This window comes from Procambarus clarkii, chromosome 41 (assembly GCF_040958095.1).
Source record: "Procambarus clarkii isolate CNS0578487 chromosome 41, FALCON_Pclarkii_2.0, whole genome shotgun sequence".
Classification (NCBI taxonomy): Eukaryota; Metazoa; Arthropoda; class Malacostraca; order Decapoda; family Cambaridae; genus Procambarus; species Procambarus clarkii.
In genome coordinates this window covers 35110410-35129741 of record NC_091190.1, presented here as the reverse complement: position 1 = coordinate 35129741, position 19332 = coordinate 35110410, and the positions used below count along the sequence as shown (strand labels likewise).

The following is a 19332-nucleotide window of genomic DNA, read 5'->3' as shown; positions in this document are numbered from 1 at the left end:
AAGCGATTCAAAGTGCAGCCAACCACTCAATCCCACTGAAAAAACAGTCCACCGGACACCATAAAGATCATTGGTACTATTGCGAACGCGTCAAAGAACTCAACCATAGACTCAATAGAACAAGAAAGCTATACAAAAAGCAGCCAAGTGACCGCAACAGGATCTTACTTTGTGAGGTCAAGGAACATGTACATCGAGAGACCAGACAAATAAAAGAACAAAAGTGGCTAGAATGGTGTTCACACCTGAATGAACACACCTCTCTCGGGGAGATGTGGCAGCAAATTCACCGAGCCAAAGGGAATAAAACACCTAAAGCTCCACACCCTAAAGATCCTCAACAGGAAGCCGAAGTACTGGCAACCAGGTTTGCAGAGAGAGCAGCCAGCAATCAACTTCCACCAGATGTATTAGCAGTACAGACCGGACTAGAGGAAGAAAGGTGGCACAAAATCCTTAAAGCATGTGAAGAAGTCTCTGACACTAATGCCCCCTTCACACTGGATGAGCTCAATCGGGCTAAGAAAAACTCCAAAGATACATCCCCTGGAGCCGACAAAATAACCTATAAAATGATTAGAAACCTCGGCCCAGAGGGAGACGCTGCATACCTAAGGTTAATTAATTTAGCCTGGACTTCTCAAACTAGACCTTCTGCTTGGAATAGAGCAGACATAGTGCCGATCCCAAAACCCAAAGATCCGGCTAATCCCAGGCCCATCTCTCTCCAAAGCTGTGCAGCCAAGACGGCTGACAGAATGGCACTCAACAGACTGGAGTGGAAAATGCCTAAACTGCACCATGATATGTATGCCTATAGAAGAGGGGTTGGCACAGTGGAATGTATTATAACTCTGTTAGCCCACTTGAATGACAGACCAGGAATGCTGATATTCCTGGACCTCGAAAAAGCCTTTGAACTGGCTAGCGCCCCAGCTATTCTCTGGTGCCTCATTGACAAAGAGGTCAAAGGCAACCTGCTCTCCTGGACCAAAAACTGTCTCATAAACAGAGAAGCAAGAGTAAAACTTCATGGCACAGTCTCTGAGTACAAAAGACATGAAAATGGTACACCGCAAGGAGGTATTCTTAGCCCTCTTTTCTTCAACTGTTTAATGGAAAGAATAATGAGGTTGAAACTCCCACATCACTGCAGGCTGCTAAACTACGCGGACGACTTTGTCATCATCATAAAAGGAAGGGATGCGGCGCGCCTTGCACCCAAATGCTTAGACTGCATCAGTAAAGAGGCAAAACAGATTGGGATCAAACTCAACCCCTCAAAGTCAAAGGCCATGCCCATAAAAATAGCGAAGCCCAACATCCAACTCACAGTACAGGGTCAACCAATAGAATGGGTCGACACCTATCAGTATCTAGGAATCATCCTGGACACACACATGAATTTTAATGCTGAGGTCACATACTTGAGAGAGCGAACTGCGGCCCGGACGGCAATCCTCAGGTCGCTAACCTCCCTTTCTGGAGGAGCCAATCTGCAAGTCCTTCGCACATACTATGTACAGGCAGTCAGATCAGTGATCGATTATGCCGCACCTGCACTCACAAATCTATCACACCAACAGTGGAAAAAGCTTGAAGTTGCCCAAAACAATGCTATGAGAGCTGCACTGGGAGCCCCCATGTGGACGAGGCTTGAAACTCTTAGACTGGAGACGGGTTTGCCCTCTCTACAAGAAAGAATATCACAAAGGACAGCTACAATTATCAGTAAGATAATTATTTCTTCTGATCCAATCCCAGTACGGCAGGCCTTGGTGGTTGGACTAGGCCAAAACAATGGAAACTCTTGGGTTGCAAGAGCAGGAAAAGTCATAAACAGACTACATTTAAAAAACATGATTCTTGATAGAGAGGGTGATCATCCACACCCAAATTACACTCCTTCCGCGCCGTGGGAAGAGCCTACTTTCAAAATAGTAATAGAAAGTCTCCCAATGAAAAAGGCTGCCTATGATCCGACAATCCTAAGGCGCATAATAGAAGAGCAAATGTATAGCATAGCAGTAGCAGGAGCCACCCACATCTTCACAGACGGATCGGTGGACACAGAAAATGAGAGTGCTGGCGCTGCTCTTTGCACGACCAGCGTTCAGGCATATTGGAGACTGGGAGGACTAGTATCATCAACCCAAACTGAGCTGTTCGCCATACAACAGGCATTCGCATATGTGATTGCACAAAACACTCAAAATGCAATCATACACACAGACTCAAAAGCTGCACTTCAAATACTAGGACAAAAACAGTGGAAAGATAATGTGGAAATAATTACCACCATTTTGTATCAAGGAGCAGTCGCTAAAGGCAAAGGCCTCAACATAACTTTAAACTGGATCCCATCCCATATTGGAATCCCATTAAATGAAAAAGCTGATGAAATTGCTAAATTGGCAACTCGTCATCCAGTGATACATAAAACAATTCAACCCAGCCTAGAGAACATAAAAAACATCATCACCAAAAAACTCTCACATCTCAACAAAGCCTACCTACACCAGAGAATAGCTGAAGGTTCGCCATCTGCAACATGGTATCTTCAGGCAACCAAATTAGAAAGGTTAAATATCCCAAAAGGAATCCACAGGGAAATAGCAGTTAGGCTATATAGACTACGTCTAGGTTACAGATGCAACTGGGAGATTGGTGAAACCCGACAGAGAGAGTGCATCTTCTGCCAAATTGTCACAGACAAGCCATTACTTCACTATCTTCTGGAATGTGAAGCAACCAATGACCTTAGAAGAGCTTTAAGAGTTCCTGAATCATGCAGTGACCACCCTGAAGCCATCAACACAGCCACTCTCCTGGTCAACAAAGGTGTCCAGCAGCTGGACACCCTCATAAAGACTGTGAAGCAGTATCCTCCCCCACGATAACAGCTTGATGGTTAAATGCAACCTCAGAACACTGGGGAAAAAAAAAAAAAATTAATAATAACGGGAGACATCTCCCGTCACGCAGGGTGCAGTCGCACCTCCGCAGATCTCCAGTATCAGCTCTTGATACTGGTAATGGCTCAAAAGGGCCACCAGTTACGGGCTATTCATGCCCGTGCCACCTTTTGAGTGGCTTAATCTTTATCATCTTATCATCATCCCGTCACGCAGGGTGCAGTTGCGCCTCCACAGATCTCCAGTATCATCTTTTGATACTGGTAATGGCTAGAAAGGGCCACCACTTACGGGCTATTCATGCCCGTGCCACCTCTTGGGTGGCTTAATCTTCATCAATCATCAATCTACTCATCCACGGGAGACATTTCCCGTCACGCAGGGTACAGTCGCACCTCCACAGATCTCCAGTATCATCTATTGATACTGGAAATGGCTCCAAAGGGCCACCACTTATGGGCTATTCATGCCCAAGCCACCTTTTGGGTGGCTTAATCTTCTCTCTCTTTCTCTTCACTCATCCGAGTAGCTGAATCTATAACAGCAACAACAACTTCACTCATCGCACACAGCACCGCTCCTGTGCCAGGTAAGCCCACTACGGGCTCACCATAGCCCGTGTTACTTGGAACTTGTTCTGAGTAGCTGAATCTATGACAACAACAACAACTTCCCTCATCACAATCGACTTGAGAGTGGTCCAGGACGGACCGAAACATCGTCGTCCCTTCACTTTCTAGTGTGTGGTCTGGTCAACATACTTCAGGTTTTTCAGGCCTATATAATTCAAGCTTTGGGGTTGTCGTTTTGCCTACATACTGCAAGCTTCGAAACTATCGTCTTTCCAATATACTGAAAGCAATGAGGTTGTTGTCTTGCCAATATTCTGCAAGCTTTAAGGTTGTCGTCTTGCCTATATTATGCAAGATTTGGGGTTATCATTTTGTGTATATAAAACAATGACTGGGGTTGTCGTTTTGCCTATATACTGCAAGGTTTAAGGATGTCGTCTTGCCTGTATACTGCAAGAATGAGGTAGTCGTCTTGCTAATATTCTGCAAGCTTTGGGGTTGTCGACTTTCCAATATACTGCAAGGCAGTTTGAGACTCGTCTTACCTATATACTGAAATCTTTGAGGTTGTAGACTTGCCTATATACTACAAGCTTTGTAGTTGTCGCCTTGATTTTATATTGTACGCTATGTAATTGTAGTCTTGCCAATATACGGCTAGCTTTGAGGTTGTCGTCTTGCCTTTATACTTCAAGCACTGGGGTTGTCGTCTTGCATATTTGCTGCAATCTTTTTGGTTGCCTACCATATATACAGCAAAAGTTTAGGTAGTCGTTTTGCCTATATACTGCAAGAGTGAGATTTTCGTGGTTGCCTACATACTGCAAGTTTTGAGGTTATCATCTTGCCTATATGCTACAACCTTCGGGGTTGTCGTCTGGCATATATCTTGCAAGTTTTGAGGTTGTCGTCATGCATATTTACTGCAAGCCTTGAAGTTCTTGTTTTACCTATATACTGCAAGTTTTGAGGTCGTCTTTTTAATATTTAGCAAAATTTAGGGTTGTCGTCTTACCTATTCACGGCTAGCTTAAGGAATGTTGTCTTGTCTATATTCTGCAAGCTTTGAGGTTGTAGCTTTGCCTATATACTGCAAACTTTGGAGGTTTAGTTTTCTCTATATTCGGTTAGCTTCTTGCCAATATACTGCATGATTTGGGGCTGTCGTCCACTCTATATACTGCAAGCTTCGGTACTGTCGTCTTGCCTATATTCCTAAAGTTGTAAGGTTGGAATCTTGCCTTTATGCTGCAATCTCTGAGGTTGTAGTCTAGCCTAAATATTGCAAGTTTAAAAGTGTTCGTCTTGCCTATATACTCCAATCTTTGGGGTTAACGTCTTGCGTGCAAATAACAAAATCATTAGGGTTGTCGTTTTGCCTATATACTGTAAGCTTTAAGGTTGTCGTCGTGCCTATATATTGCAAGCTTTGAGGTAGTCGTCTTGCTTAAATTCTGCACGATTTGGGGTTATCGTCTTACAAATATACTGCATGCTTTGAAGTTTTCGCCTTGCTTATATTCTGTATGCTTTGTAATTGTAGTCTTGCCTATATACGGGTAGCTTTGAGGTTGTGGTCTTGCCTTTATACTGCAAGCTCTTGGGTTGTCGTCTTGCAAATGCTGCATTCTTTGAGATTTTCGTCTTGCCTATATACCGCAAAATTTAAGGTTGTCGTCTTGCCTATATACGGCAGATTTTATTGATTTCGTCTTGTCAATACAAGACGAAAGCAATCTGCAATAGTCAGATTGTCGTGGTTGCCTATGTACAGCAAGTATTGGGGTTGTCGTCATGCATATATACGCTTACCTTGAAGTTGTCGTCATTTCAATATTCAGCAAAATTTTGGGGTTTCGTCTTGCCTATTTACTGCTAGCGTACGGAATGTCGTGTTGCCTATAATCGTCAAGCTTTGGGCTTGTCGTCGTGCCTATATACTGCAAGCTTTGAGGTGGTCGCCTGAACTATATACTGCAAATTTTAGGGTTTCAGTCTTCTCTATATTCGGCTAGCCTTTAGGTTGTCGTCTTGCCTTTATACTGCAAGCTTAAAAGTTGGCGTCTTTCCTCTCTACTACAAGCTTTGACGTTGTCTTCTTGCCAATATACTTCAAGATATGCGGTTGTCATCTTGTCTACCTTCTGCAAGATTAGAGCTGGCTGTCATGCCTATATACGACAAGCTTTTGGGTTGTCGTTATGCTATATATATATATATATAGCATATATATATATATATATATATATATATATATATATATATATATATATATATATATATATATATATGCGAACAAGCCTGAATGGTCCCCAGGACATATGCAACTGAAAACTCACACCCCAGAAGTGACTCGAACCCATACTCCCAGAAGCAACGCAACTGGTATGTACAAGACGCCTTAATCCACTTGACCATCACGACCGGACTAATGAGGTGATAGCCGAGGCTATATGAACCACCCCACCGCCGGCACTCGGATAGTTCAGGCTTGATAAACCATTCAGGCTTGTTCGCATTTGTGTTCCTCACGTGTGCCCCAAAGAATGAGGTGATTTGGTAAAATGCTATGCCCAAGATAACTATCCGAGTGCCGGCGGTGGGGTGGTTCATATAGCCTCGGCTATCACCTCATTAGTCCGGTCGTGATGGTCAAGTGGATTAAGGCGTCTTGTACATACCAGTTGCGTTGCTTCTGGGAGTATGGGTTCGAGTCACTTCTGGGGTGTGAGTTTTCAGTTGCATATGTCCTGGGGACCTGGGGAACAAATGCTTGTTCGCATTTGTGTTCCTCACGTGTGCCCCAAAGAATGAGGTGATTTGGTAAAATGCTATGCCCAAGATAACTATCCGAGTGCCGGCGGTGGGGTGGTTCATATAGCCTCGGCTATCACCTCATTAGTCCGGTCGTGATGGTCAAGTGGATTAAGGCGTCTTGTACATACCAGTTGCGTTGCTTCTGGGAGTATGGGTTCGAGTCACTTCTGGGGTGTGAGTTTTCAGTTGCATATGTCCTGGGGACCATTCAGGCTTGTTCGCATTTGTGTTCCTCACGTGTGCCCCAAAGAATGAGGTGATTTGGTAAAATGCTATGCCCAAGATAACTATCCGAGTGCCGGCGGTGGGGTGGTTCATATAGCCTCGGCTATCACCTCATTAGTCCGGTCGTGATGGTCAAGTGGATTAAGGCGTCTTGTACATACCAGTTGCGTTGCTTCTGGGAGTATGGGTTCGAGTCACTTCTGGGGTGTGAGTTTTCAGTTGCATATGTCCTGGGGACCATTCAGGCTTGTTCGCATTTGTGTTCCTCACGTGTGCCCCAAAGAATGAGGTGATTTGGTAAAATGCTATGCCCAAGATAACTATCCGAGTGCCGGCGGTGGGGTGGTTCATATAGCCTCGGCTATCACCTCATTAGTCCGGTCGTGATGGTCAAGTGGATTAAGGCGTCTTGTACATACCAGTTGCGTTGCTTCTGGGAGTATGGGTTCGAGTCACTTCTGGGGTATGAGTTTTCAGTTGCATATGTCCTGGGGACCATTCAGGCTTGTTCGCATTTGTGTTCCTCACGTGTGCCCCAAAGAATGAGGTGATTTGGTAAAATGCTATGCCCAAGATAACTATCCGAGTGCCGGCGGTGGGGTGGTTCATATAGCCTCGGCTATCACCTCATTAGTCCGGTCGTGATGGTCAAGTGGATTAAGGCGTCTTGTACATACCAGTTGCGTTGCTTCTGGGAGTATGGGTTCGAGTCACTTCTGGGGTGTGAGTTTTCAGTTGCATATGTCCTGGGGACCATTCAGGCTTGTTCGCATTTGTGTTCCTCACGTGTGCCCCAAAGAATGAGGTGATTTGGTAAAATGCTATGCCCAAGATAACTATCCGAGTGCCGGCGGTGGGGTGGTTCATATAGCCTCGGCTATCACCTCATTAGTCCGGTCGTGATGGTCAAGTGGATTAAGGCGTCTTGTACATACCAGTTGCGTTGCTTCTGGGAGTATGGGTTCGAGTCACTTCTGGGGTGTGAGTTTTCAGTTGCATATGTCCTGGGGACCATTCAGGCTTGTTCGCATTTGTGTTCCTCACGTGTGCCCCAAAGAATGAGGTGATTTGGTAAAATGCTATGCCCAAGATAACTATCCGAGTGCCGGCGGTGGGGTGGTTCATATAGCCTCGGCTATCACCTCATTAGTCCGGTCGTGATGGTCAAGTGGATTAAGGCGTCTTGTACATACCAGTTGCGTTGCTTCTGGGAGTATGGGTTCGAGTCACTTCTGGGGTGTGAGTTTTCAGTTGCATATGTCCTGGGGACCATTCAGGCTTGTTCGCATTTGTGTTCCTCACGTGTGCCCCAAAGAATGAGGTGATTTGGTAAAATGCTATGCCCAAGATAACTATCCGAGTGCCGGCGGTGGGGTGGTTCATATAGCCTCGGCTATCACCTCATTAGTCCGGTCGTGATGGTCAAGTGGATTAAGGCGTCTTGTACATACCAGTTGCGTTGCTTCTGGGAGTATGGGTTCGAGTCACTTCTGGGGTGTGAGTTTTCAGTTATATATATATATATATATATATATATATATATATATATATATATATATATATATATATATACCTAGTAGCCGTACCTAGTAGCCAGAACGCACTTCTGGGCCTACTATGCAAGGCCCGATTTGCCTAATAAGCCAAGTTTTCATGAATTAATTGTTTTTCGACTACCAAACCTAACTTTTTCGGCTACGTAACCTAACCTAACCTATAAAGATAGGTTAGGTTAGGTTAGGTAGGGTTGGTTAGGTTCGGTCATATATCTACGTTAATTTTACCTCCAATAAAAAAAATTGACCTCATACATAATGAAATGTGTAGCTTTATCATTTCATAAGAAAAAAGTTAGAGAAAATATATTAATTCAGGAAAACTTGGCTTATTAGGCAAATCGGGCCTTGCATAGTAGGCTGAAAAGTGTTTTCTGGCTACTAGGTATGACATATATATATATATATATATATATATATATATATATATATATATATATATATATATATATATATATATATATATATATATATATATATATATATATATATATAATCTTTGGACAACACCCACCAGTGGGACTCGAACCAAGAAAGCACAACTACCTTCCAGTAGCTGCCATAACTAGTATGCTTTAACCCACTACACCATCAGACCCTACAAAAGAAGTAGAGAGTTCGAGATATATATACATCCCAAACATCTCCACTTCCCGAGGGCAACCAGATGAGTGTGGGGTTAGTCTGCTGTGTCCCTCAAAATCTTCAGTTTGAAACGTCCCTCCGGATTTGAACCGTTGGCAGAGACAGTTCCAGTATACAGGTGTTTACTGAAAAGAGAAAGATCATTAACATGAACACCAACATTCATCACAGGCTTACCGGACTTAGGAGGAGTCTGTTTGGGTTTTGGCGTTTCGGTGTTTCCTTTGTATTGAGACTTACCACATTTATCTATGGTATGTCCATAGAGTCTCCAATACTTACAGTACAATTGCGAGCCAGCTTGATCGGTACTCACTTTCTCGTAACTGTACCACGACTTCTTACTGGAGGATGGTTCTGGTGTCAGCCGGTGGATGAGGCTGTAAGTGTCAGCCGACTTAGCACACTTTAGGTAGTCGGTTTCTTCTTTATCTGCTAAATATAGACGGACAGGAGGCGGCACACGCCTCAAGAATTCTTCAACTAACATGAGGTTGACGAGTTCTGCAAAGGTAGAGACATGTGCTGCTTCCAGCCATTTCATAAAATATCTCCTTTTGGTATTAGCAAATTCGAGAAAGGTAGTGGTACTTGCCTTCAGGTGGTCACGGAATTTCCTTCGATAACTTTCGGTGGAGAGAAGGTAGGCGTCCAACACTACTTGTTTCAGAGTCTGGTAGTCATTCTCAGACGCCAAAGTACTGAGTGTAACTGCAGCTCTACCTGTAAGATGTACTCTGAGAAGGGTTGCCCATTGGTCGGCAGGCCAACTAAGTTGATTAGCAAGGGTTTCAAAGGTGGTGAAAAACACATCAACTTCTGTTTCTACGAATGGTGACATTAACTTACTTGCATGTGATATATTGAAACTGACGGGAAGATTGGCGGTAGCTTGCTGGCGTTGAGCGAGGTGTGAAGTTTCCAACGCGAATTCTTGTCGACGACATTCCATAGCCAGAGTTGCGTGTTGTTTGTCATGTTCGTGTTGCATCTCCAATTGGCGTTGTTTTGTTTCAAGCTGTATTCGTTCCCGCTCACGGAGTATTGCAATCTCACGTTCTTGTTCTTCCTTTCTTATAGCAGCTGTTTCCCTTTGTTGCTCGAGGGCTTCCCTTTGCTGCTCGCGTTCGATCTTGGTCAGCTCTAGTTTGAGTTTCATCGTTGCCAAATCAGTTTTATCTGCAATAAAGTAAGTTTCGTGAGTTTCAGAGTCTATCTTACCTTCCTCTAAGAGATGATCCAGTAACAGGTTATGTATTTCATTTTTGTTGGCTTGGTAGGGAACTTCTAGTTGATACTCATGTGCAAGAGTTTGTAATTCAGTCTTCTTGGCACGACTTAAAGTCCCTATTGCACCTGCTGGATCTGCACGGAAAGCTTGGAGACGAAACATGGTGAAATTAGCAAATAAATGCACAACGAATATACTGTTGTGATATGGTGAATGTCAGAAACAGGACAACGTGGCAACTGATTCCTGTGGAATCTTTAACAATTAATGTTAATTACAAGATGATAAATGATTAATTAAATCAAGGTCGCAGGAAATCTTGTACCCGGTACTCATGTAAGAGGATAAGGGCAAGAAAATCCTACTAAACAAGCGAAACTGAGTTTCTAAAACAAATGAAACAGTTAATTGCCTCAAAAGTAAAATTGGTAGTCCAAGAATGTAGGCATACCTTGCCGAGTCTCTATAGAACATAAGCAAGTTTTCCCACTGAAATTAATATGATACTTACAGAATTAGCGAACTTTTGTGCTCTGAAAAAGAAGGCTAATTCCCTACCAATGTAAATATCATCATCTTTGACCGACGTGTAGGGGTGCGAGGTGTCAACTGGTGACGAGAACTGCTGCTGAGGTCCCAATTCAGCAACTAAAGTTCGTGCTAGAGGAACTATGGCCCTCTTTATCCTCCTACTGTCAGATTGCAGAAGATTAGGTGCACTTGACCCGGGGACAGACCACAGTACCAGGGTACCAATATGATGATCTGCCGAAAATATGAGAAATATCCTAGGGACAAAAGATGGTAAACACGAGTAATAACACGGAGGGAGAGATGACCAATTAAGAGAATGACTGAGGCCTACAGTCACCACGTAATCCAAAGTTGTCTCACCTTCACCATATGCTACTCTCGGAATGCACAATACACACAGCACCATATGAAAATAAAATTGAATATTAAAAATAGTGAAAAGCTACGTTACCAAAGCTAAATATGCTTACCATAAATTTACTACTTGGCACCAGTACCTGAGTGAAGCTCCTAGGGCAGGCCCCCACGTTATGTGACGGTAAAGCGTTGGTGTTCGGCTGTTTCAAAAGCTAGGGGCAGGGCCTCGTCACATAATAAAAAAAAAAGAGAAAAGTTGGTCCTTTCGTCTGTGGTAAGGTAATTAGAAGACACACAAAACACAAGTATATAAACAATGAAATTTTAATTACTCTAGAAAAACAAGACATGAATAAAGGTGATCACATAAAAATATGCAAGATAAGTCAACAAACAAAATAACATGAATAATCACTGGCAAATGAAAAGTTACGTTAAGACAAGTAAGTTACAGTGATAGCAAAATAAAATATAAGTGGTGCTGGAATACTGGCTTCGAGCTGCCACCTCCCTTAGTACATGAAAGCCAAGGCTTAGTCTACCAGCGAGAGATGTCAACTGCTTGGAGCACTGAGATATTCTGACGATACTGCCGCACTGCAGCCCAGACGTCGACTTGTGGTGGAGGCGGAGGGCAGGGGCGACGAGTCACCAGCCAATCAGCGACAGGCAGGCAGAGGATGAGCAGTTAGCTGGTTACGGCGGTGGTAGCAGGTGTCACGGTGTGCTGGGTACGATTTGCTCTCTGGGCAAAACGTTTGGCGATACTTGGTGGACGTATCTTCTATAGTATCTTGTATATTGACGTACTTATGTAGGGAAGAGCAGGCTCAATCTCTCTTGAAAGAGATTATTGTCACAATATATATATATATATATATATATATATATATATATATATATATATATATATATATATATATATATATATATATATATATATATATATATGTCGTACCTAGTAGCCAGAACTCACTTCTCAGCCTACTATGCATGGCCCGATTTGCCTAACAAGCCAAGTTTTCCTGAATTAATATATTTTCTCTAAATTTTTTCTTATGAAATGATAAAGCTACCCATTTCATAATGTATGAGGTCAATTTTTGTTCATTGAGTTAAAATTAACGTAGATATATGACCGAACCTAACCAACCCTACCTAACCTAACCTAACCTATCTCTATAGGTTAGGTTGGGTTAAGTAGCCGAAAAAGTTAGGTTAGGTTAGGTTAGGTAGGTTAGGTAGTCGAAAAACAATTAATTCATGAAAACTTGGCTTATTAGGCAAATCGGGCCTTGCATAGTAGGCTGAGAAGTGAGTTCTGGCTACTAGGTACGACATATATATATATATATATATATATATATATATATATATATATGTCGTACCTAGTAGCCAGAACGCACTTCTCAGCCTACTATGCAAGGCCCGATTTGCCTAATAAGCCAAGTTTTCCTGAATTAATATATTTACTATAATTGTTTTCTTATGAAATGATAAAGCTACCCTTTTCACTATGTATGAGGTCAATTTTTTTTTATTGGAGTTAAAATTAACGTAGATATATGACCGAACCTAACCAACCCTACCTAACCTAACCTAACCTATATTTATAGGTAAGGTTAGGTTAGGTAGCCAAAAAAAGCTAGGTTAGGTTAGGTTAGGTAGGTTAGGTAGACGAAAAAACTTTAATTCATGAAAACTTGGCTTATTAGGCAAATCGGGCCTTGCATAGTAGGCTGAGAAGTGAGTTCTGGCTACTAGGTACGACATATATATATATATATATATATATATATATATATATATACATGCGTGATATAATCACGCGTATATCACGAAAATAGACACGTGATTAAAAATGTGATAGTGTCAGACCACGGAGGAAAATTGAAATAGGAATTTCCTTAAGTACTTTCGTATATTAATACTTTCGACTCTTTCTGTAGATGTATTAATATACGAAAGTACTTAAGGAAATTCCTGTTTCAATTTTCCTCCGTGGTCTGACACTGTCATATATATATTATATATAGCGTCTATATATAGCATGACGACAACTCGAAAGCTTGCCGTATATAGGCATGACAGCCAACTCTAATCTTGCAGAAGGTAGACAAGATGACAACCGCATATTTTGAAGTATATTGACAAGAAGACAACGTCAAAGCTTGTAGTAGAGAGGAAAGACGCCAACTTTTAAGCTTGCAGTATAAAGGCAAGACGACACCCTAAAGACTAGCCGAATATAGAGAAGACTGAAACCCCAAAGTTTGCAGAATATACTACAAATATACATGTCGTCATACTATAAGCTTTGGAGTATCGGGTATGTCATGGCATAAACTCAACACTTCCTGTCTCAAGCTATTAGGGATGTATAACAGTTTTCGAGCCACGCCATCCTGATTTACCTTATGCCACCACCAAAGGCAATTTTCTAAAATAAAGGCCTCTTTGTTGAGCCAGTAGTATTTCACTGCTGGGCTGGCTGCGAATAGGTCACCCTCTGCTGGGTGCTGGCCTCCTACCCATGCTTTCACTATACTCATGGCTGGGTCATTTTCCGTCTGCTCCTTCAATTCACGTATGGGCATCCCATATCTGTCCCCCGTGGCCTTTGTGAGGATTTGAATGCTTACTGTGTTTGGTAGGGCACCATCCCGTCTCTTTCCGGATGTGTCCTCTACTTCTCTTTGATCGGTATCCCCCGGGTCCCATGAGAACACAACCAAATTGTTGTCTGCCGACCACCAGTCTGTCGAGAGAGGCTTGGTGTTTATGTTCCTAATTGTCCCCCGAGCCTGAATACTACATGCACAATCGAATGATCCTGTAGCTAGTGGGACCACGTCATCTACTGTTTCTTGGAATGTTGCCCAGTTTTGGTGTGCCCTGTGACAATAAGAACAGCCCCCGCACGGTAAGTCCTCTATGGGGATGTCATGACGGAAATGTGTACATAGTTGCTGGTTGTCCCCTTCCCTCGACAATGAGTCCGCATTGATGCGTTTCTTCCCGGCCCTGTGTTATATCTTCAAGTCAAACTGGCTTAGTTCTTCCAACCAACGAGCTAATTGGCCCTGGGGGTTCTTGAACCTAGTCAACCATACCAGACTGCCATGATCCGTTCGGATAATAAAAGGCCGGCCCAGTAAATAGTGCCAAAAAAGCCTGGTAAACCTCACGACTGCCAACAATTCCTTCCTGGTAGTGCAATACCTTCTTATCTCTGGGGTTAATGCAAAACTAGCATAAGCAATGACCTTTTCCTGCTCGTCCTGAACCTGCAGCAACACAGCACCTATTGCCCACTCAGAGGCGTCGGTATCCAGGATAAATGGATCCTGTTCATTGGGTAGTCCCAAAACAGGGGCCGTAGTCAAAGCAGTTTTGACAGCGCCGAAGGCCTCTTGATGTTTACATTCCCAATTAAAGTTGTTTGCCCCGGTTAATGCATATAAAAGGGCTGCTAGCTCCGCAAATCCTTTTATAAAAGCCCTGTGATAGTTGGCTAATCCTAAGAATTTTTCCACATCCTTGGATAACCTAGGGGTTTGCCACCTCACCACTGCCTCTATTGCCTCCTGTCCCAATTCTAGCCCTGTCCGGCTAACTATTCTGCCCAAGAATTCAACCCGCCTTCTAAACAAAGCACATTTTTGTGGCTTAAGGCGTAGGCCATATTTTCTGAATCGTTCAAAGACTTGTTCCATGTTGAAGAGATGACTCTGAAAGGATTCACCTAGCCCTAAGATGTCATCCAAAAAAGCTAGTACGGTTTCCCAATTTAATTCTCGTAACACTAGATTCATGACTCTTGCATAGGTAGCTGGTGCATTGCAAAGGCCAAAAGCCATTTTCTTAAATTCAAACAGACCATACTTGGTGATAAATGCTGTCTTTTTCCGGTCTTCCTCTGCTACGTTAATCTGGTAATATGCTGAATTGGCATCTAATTTACTGAACCATTCGTTCCCTGCTAACGTGTCCAAACATTCATCAACTAGTGGAAGCGGGTATACATCCTTTACGGTACGGGAATTCAGTTCCCGGTAGTCCACGCACCATCGAACCGAGCTATCCCTTTTCCTCACTAATACTGGTGCCGATGTCCACTTAGACATTGATGGTTGAATAATACCTGCATCAAGCATTCACTGAAGGTGTCCTTTTTCCTCCTGTGCAAAACATGCTGGTGTTCGTCGTATTTTCTGTTTCACCGGTCTGGCATTGCCTGTGTTGATGTGGTGTGACACTTCATTAAAAGATCCCAAGTCAAATTCGCTTGCCGCAAATACATCTTTATATGTCAGTAACAAACGAGACAGTTGGCACACCTGTTCTGCTGTCAGGGTATCTTCTATGTCCTGTAACAGGCTTAACATATGGGTGGGTAGATTGCCGTGGGTTTCCTGTGATGTTTCCCCTATCGACCTTACAGCCACCGCTGGCCCAGACTTGGGTAAAACTTCCCATGCTGCTTCTGCATTAGCCACATGCATCTGTCTCTTCAATGTGAGGTTCCGTTCTATGACATTAAGTACACATATTTGTAGGGTTTTTCCATTCTGGTGCAATGTGCGCATTATTGGTACGCTCCCGTCATCCAAGGGTTCCACTAAGTATTGGGGCATGTTATTGTCCAGTTCACACAAGACGTTTGCCACCGACCGAGGTGGAATGACCGTGTGTTGAGACACTGCCACTTTAGCTATGCAAGGGTTGGAGTTTGGGTTTGGTGTATCTTCCCTTCCCAATTGCATAGGAATAATTTGTCCCTGTAATATCATCTGAGATTGGGCCAAGACCAGGCTGATGCCCTGACATTTCATAAAATCCAGCCCCAATAGCATGTTATCTTCAATTGGTGCTTCATATAAGTTTACTTCAAATTTCCCTCCAGCAATTAGTAATGTAACCGGCCCTACCAGTGTCTCTGGAATACACATGCATTTCCCCGCTGTATTGAGAGTGATCCGCCTTATTACCAGTGGTGGGGGTATCAACTGTTGATGAACCTCTTGAGAAATAATTGTAACCTCTGCCGCTGTGTCAACTATTGCTCTCACCATTACGTTTTCTACTTGAATCGGGATCCAGAACATGGAACCGGACCGTAATTGCCTAATAGTTATTTGTTCTTGTTCCTCTCTTTCCTGCTTATCACTGCCCTCGGGTGTGCAGGGTTGGTGTACCTCATACTCCCTGGGGAAGCAACTACTCTGCTCTTGAGAGAATTCTTCCTCTTCACCTATGTGCTGGAAATTTAAATGTACTCCCTCATGTTGATAGAAGTCGTCTTCATCTTGCGACATTTTTCCGTCGCCTATGTCCTTTTCGTCCGCCAGTGCTATCATTTCAGGTGCACCTTCTGCAAATGTTTGATCGGGCGGCCAATCTTCCTGATGAATATCCAGTGCTGGTATTTGGAGGGTATAAGTTTTGAACCCTCGAGAAGGACTTGTTGTCCTTGGAGGTGGTGTAACCACGCTCTGCTGGCCTGGTAAGTCGTGGGTCGAATCTAGGCCTCTTGAGCCGACCCATCTCTGTTTAAAGACTGAAATGAGACATGATACTTATCGTTGATACCTCTTCCATGATACCTCTTCCTGAAATGAAACATGATACTTATCGTTGGAACGCTCCTCCTGTTTACGGCCTTCGTCCCAGCCACTTTTAGACTGTTGGCAATCGCGAGCAAAATGACCCTCTTCCCCGCATAGGTAACATTTATTACTCCTCCTAGGTGATGGGGTGCGTTGGCCCCGAGGCGATATGATGGTGTTTGTGAGACGCCTCAAACCCTCACATACCTCGTCCAATTTGTCACTTACCCCTGAAATCCCTGAGACGACTTCGTCTAGTTTTGCGTTCATGCCTGTCAATTTATCTAACTTTGTATCCATTCCCGCAAGAGATGGAGAGCCTGATCCAGCATTTGTTTGCCGGAGACCCCCCTTACCCTGGCCTGATAAGCTATCAGCCGGTGACGACTCTGGAGATTTTGTAGGTGTCCGTGAGCGGAGGTGGAAAGCCAAATTACTCCTGGTTCATATCGGGAAGGCCTACCCGATATGAAGGCCTACCCACAGCATTTATCCGCACTGCTGGCCCTTGGGACCTCTGCTGCTGGGAACTAAAGGAGGATGACCCTGCTGACCCGTGAATAGCAACAGAATTATGCTGAAATGTCTGAGCCCTATCAATGGCTTTTTCCATGGACGAAATATTAGCGTTGGAAATATACTCTGCTAAACGCTTATCTAGCAAACCTTGGCCAAATCGCATGATTGCCATCTGCTCTTCCTCTCCCCATTCCAGATGTTTGTCGGCTCGGTGAGCCAAATGCTGGACTCTATCAGCCCATTCTAAGATTTCATCACCATTCTCCTGGTGGGCCTGAGAAAATTTCATTATTGCCACGTCTAAAATCTCCCTATCTCCAAATCTCTTTACAAGTTTGTGCATCATGCGAGTATAATCAATTGATGGTTTCCGGTCTAGAATTCGATTGTAAAAATCACTAGCTTTTCCCTTAATTAAGACACCAACCCAAATTTGTTAGAGAAGTTGTGCCACTCTAATCTTTTTCCACTGCATACGACGTGAAACGGCGATAGAATGGAGTCCAATCAGATTTACCATCATAATCGAGTTCCCGAGGTGGTGGACGGAATGAATTATTCCTTTGACCATGATGATTCCACTGTCGAGGATACGTGGAGTCATCCGAATCAGAATCCTGAGAGCTAGCTGACAACCTTCGAACTGGATGACGAGTGGAATGAGACGGACCCTTAGTGGAAATATGTCCCTGTCTCTGAAAACCAGAACTATGCAAACTATGGGTATTACGAGGGGGAGACCTACGTCTGGTGCGTCCGCATGTAGCTGCGCCTCCAGAGACGGCGGAGGCATTCCCATCAGTTGAAGGCGAGCCTGAACGTCCCCTAGTGTTTGGTTCTGCTATTGTGTTGGAGCCTGAGCCATGAGGTAGTGGTTCCGTGTCAAAAGATATGGCATACAACAAAGGAGTTGTAATCTTAAGGTGAGATATATGATGGATGTTGTCTGCCGTTATAGTGCGTGTGTGTCTGAACTTAATCATTCTGTTGGCCAGTGTGTACGACACTCCAGGTAAAGTTATTAGATCAGTTACAGACGCCAATTTAATGCGTATGCGGGGCATCTTGCGGTAATGAAAAGCCACGGCTCAGAACTAGTCTTTTTGCAAAATGAACGTTCACAGCCAAAGTAAACCGGCAATGAATAAGAATAAGACACGTTAGGGAATAGGCCTTAAATCTAGGAATGGTCAAGAATAGTATCCTGTTTCCAAGCCTGTAACTAATGGAAGCAGGTGCCGCTTAGGAATTATCCAGTATGTTTGAAGTAACTATTCACTGTACGATTGTCCAAAAAATTGGAGAAAAACAGGGTGGCCCCAATAATTAGGATAACCTGACCCCAATGTTACTTCCTCCCAAAAATTTTCAAAAGATAGAATGCCCTTGGTATAGTCTTGAACACTCACTAGGACTGGATAATTATAAGTGCTTACACTGAATTTGATCATGTATGAAATCTAGGATTACATTAAGTCTAGAATCATGCACTTAAATCTAGAAGCATGCACTTAAAACTAGAATCATGCACTTAAATCTAGAATGTAAACATACATTGCACTCCTACAAGCATATGTTAGGTAAGAACCTTCTCACTTATTACTAGGTATTTTCACTGGTGACTCGTAGGATGATCATATGTAGTAATGTTCTCCTACAAAGTGGACATTTGCAACCACCATGTTCCAATTTTCCAAATTTTATATATGTAATCAGTATCACTCACTTAACTAATATATATCAGTATTTGTCACCTCAATGTCTCAAGTAAATTTATCTAATGTTACTGAAAAGTAAGTTTATTCACTAATATCTATATTCAGCAATGAGTATACAGTTCAAAGTTCATGCACCTGTTAAAGAACAACACATTCATTTCAGAGGAATAGGTAAGTTCAGGGAAGAAGTATGGTTTCCTTTTCTCAGGTTTTCAATACACCAGCACAAATTTTCTTGACACATATGTCTCTTTGGAGTCATATATATAAGGAAAGTTCCTGAAGGCAAAGTAGGAGACAGTCCAGTAAGATGCAACAAACACCTATGTATAGATGACGCCTCTGAGACCTCCACGACCGTGAGTAAACAATAACACTGAGCCCGGATACGCTCGTGAACGAAGGCTGAATCCGTGAGGTAGCAACTTCCTCCTCACTCCTATTATAAGTACAAAAATACTGAACACTTCGAATTCTGATGTAGAATATCTAGAAAAATAGTAAATGCAAAGAAAATTGACGGTACAACCTTACTGGGAAGGGGGAACGCCAACTGGTAGAGCAGACGCCAACAGGTGGGTCGGGCTGGCAGCATGTGGGAACAAGTATGGCGGCGGCGCGGCGTGGTGATGGC

At 43.2% G+C, this 19332-nt stretch overlaps 1 protein-coding gene across 1 annotated transcript in view; it reads right to left on the bottom strand.

Annotated features, from left to right (window-relative positions):
- LOC138373248 (putative ammonium transporter 1) overlaps positions 1 to 9889 on the bottom strand; it is a 37287-nt gene extending 27398 nt beyond the window's left edge. The window contains exon 1 of the mRNA XM_069339288.1: positions 9769 to 9889. Coding sequence (XP_069195389.1) covers positions 9769 to 9889 — 121 coding nt within the window. The remainder of the gene's footprint in view (positions 1 to 9768) is intronic.
- Between the last annotated feature and the right edge of the window lie 9443 nt (positions 9890 to 19332).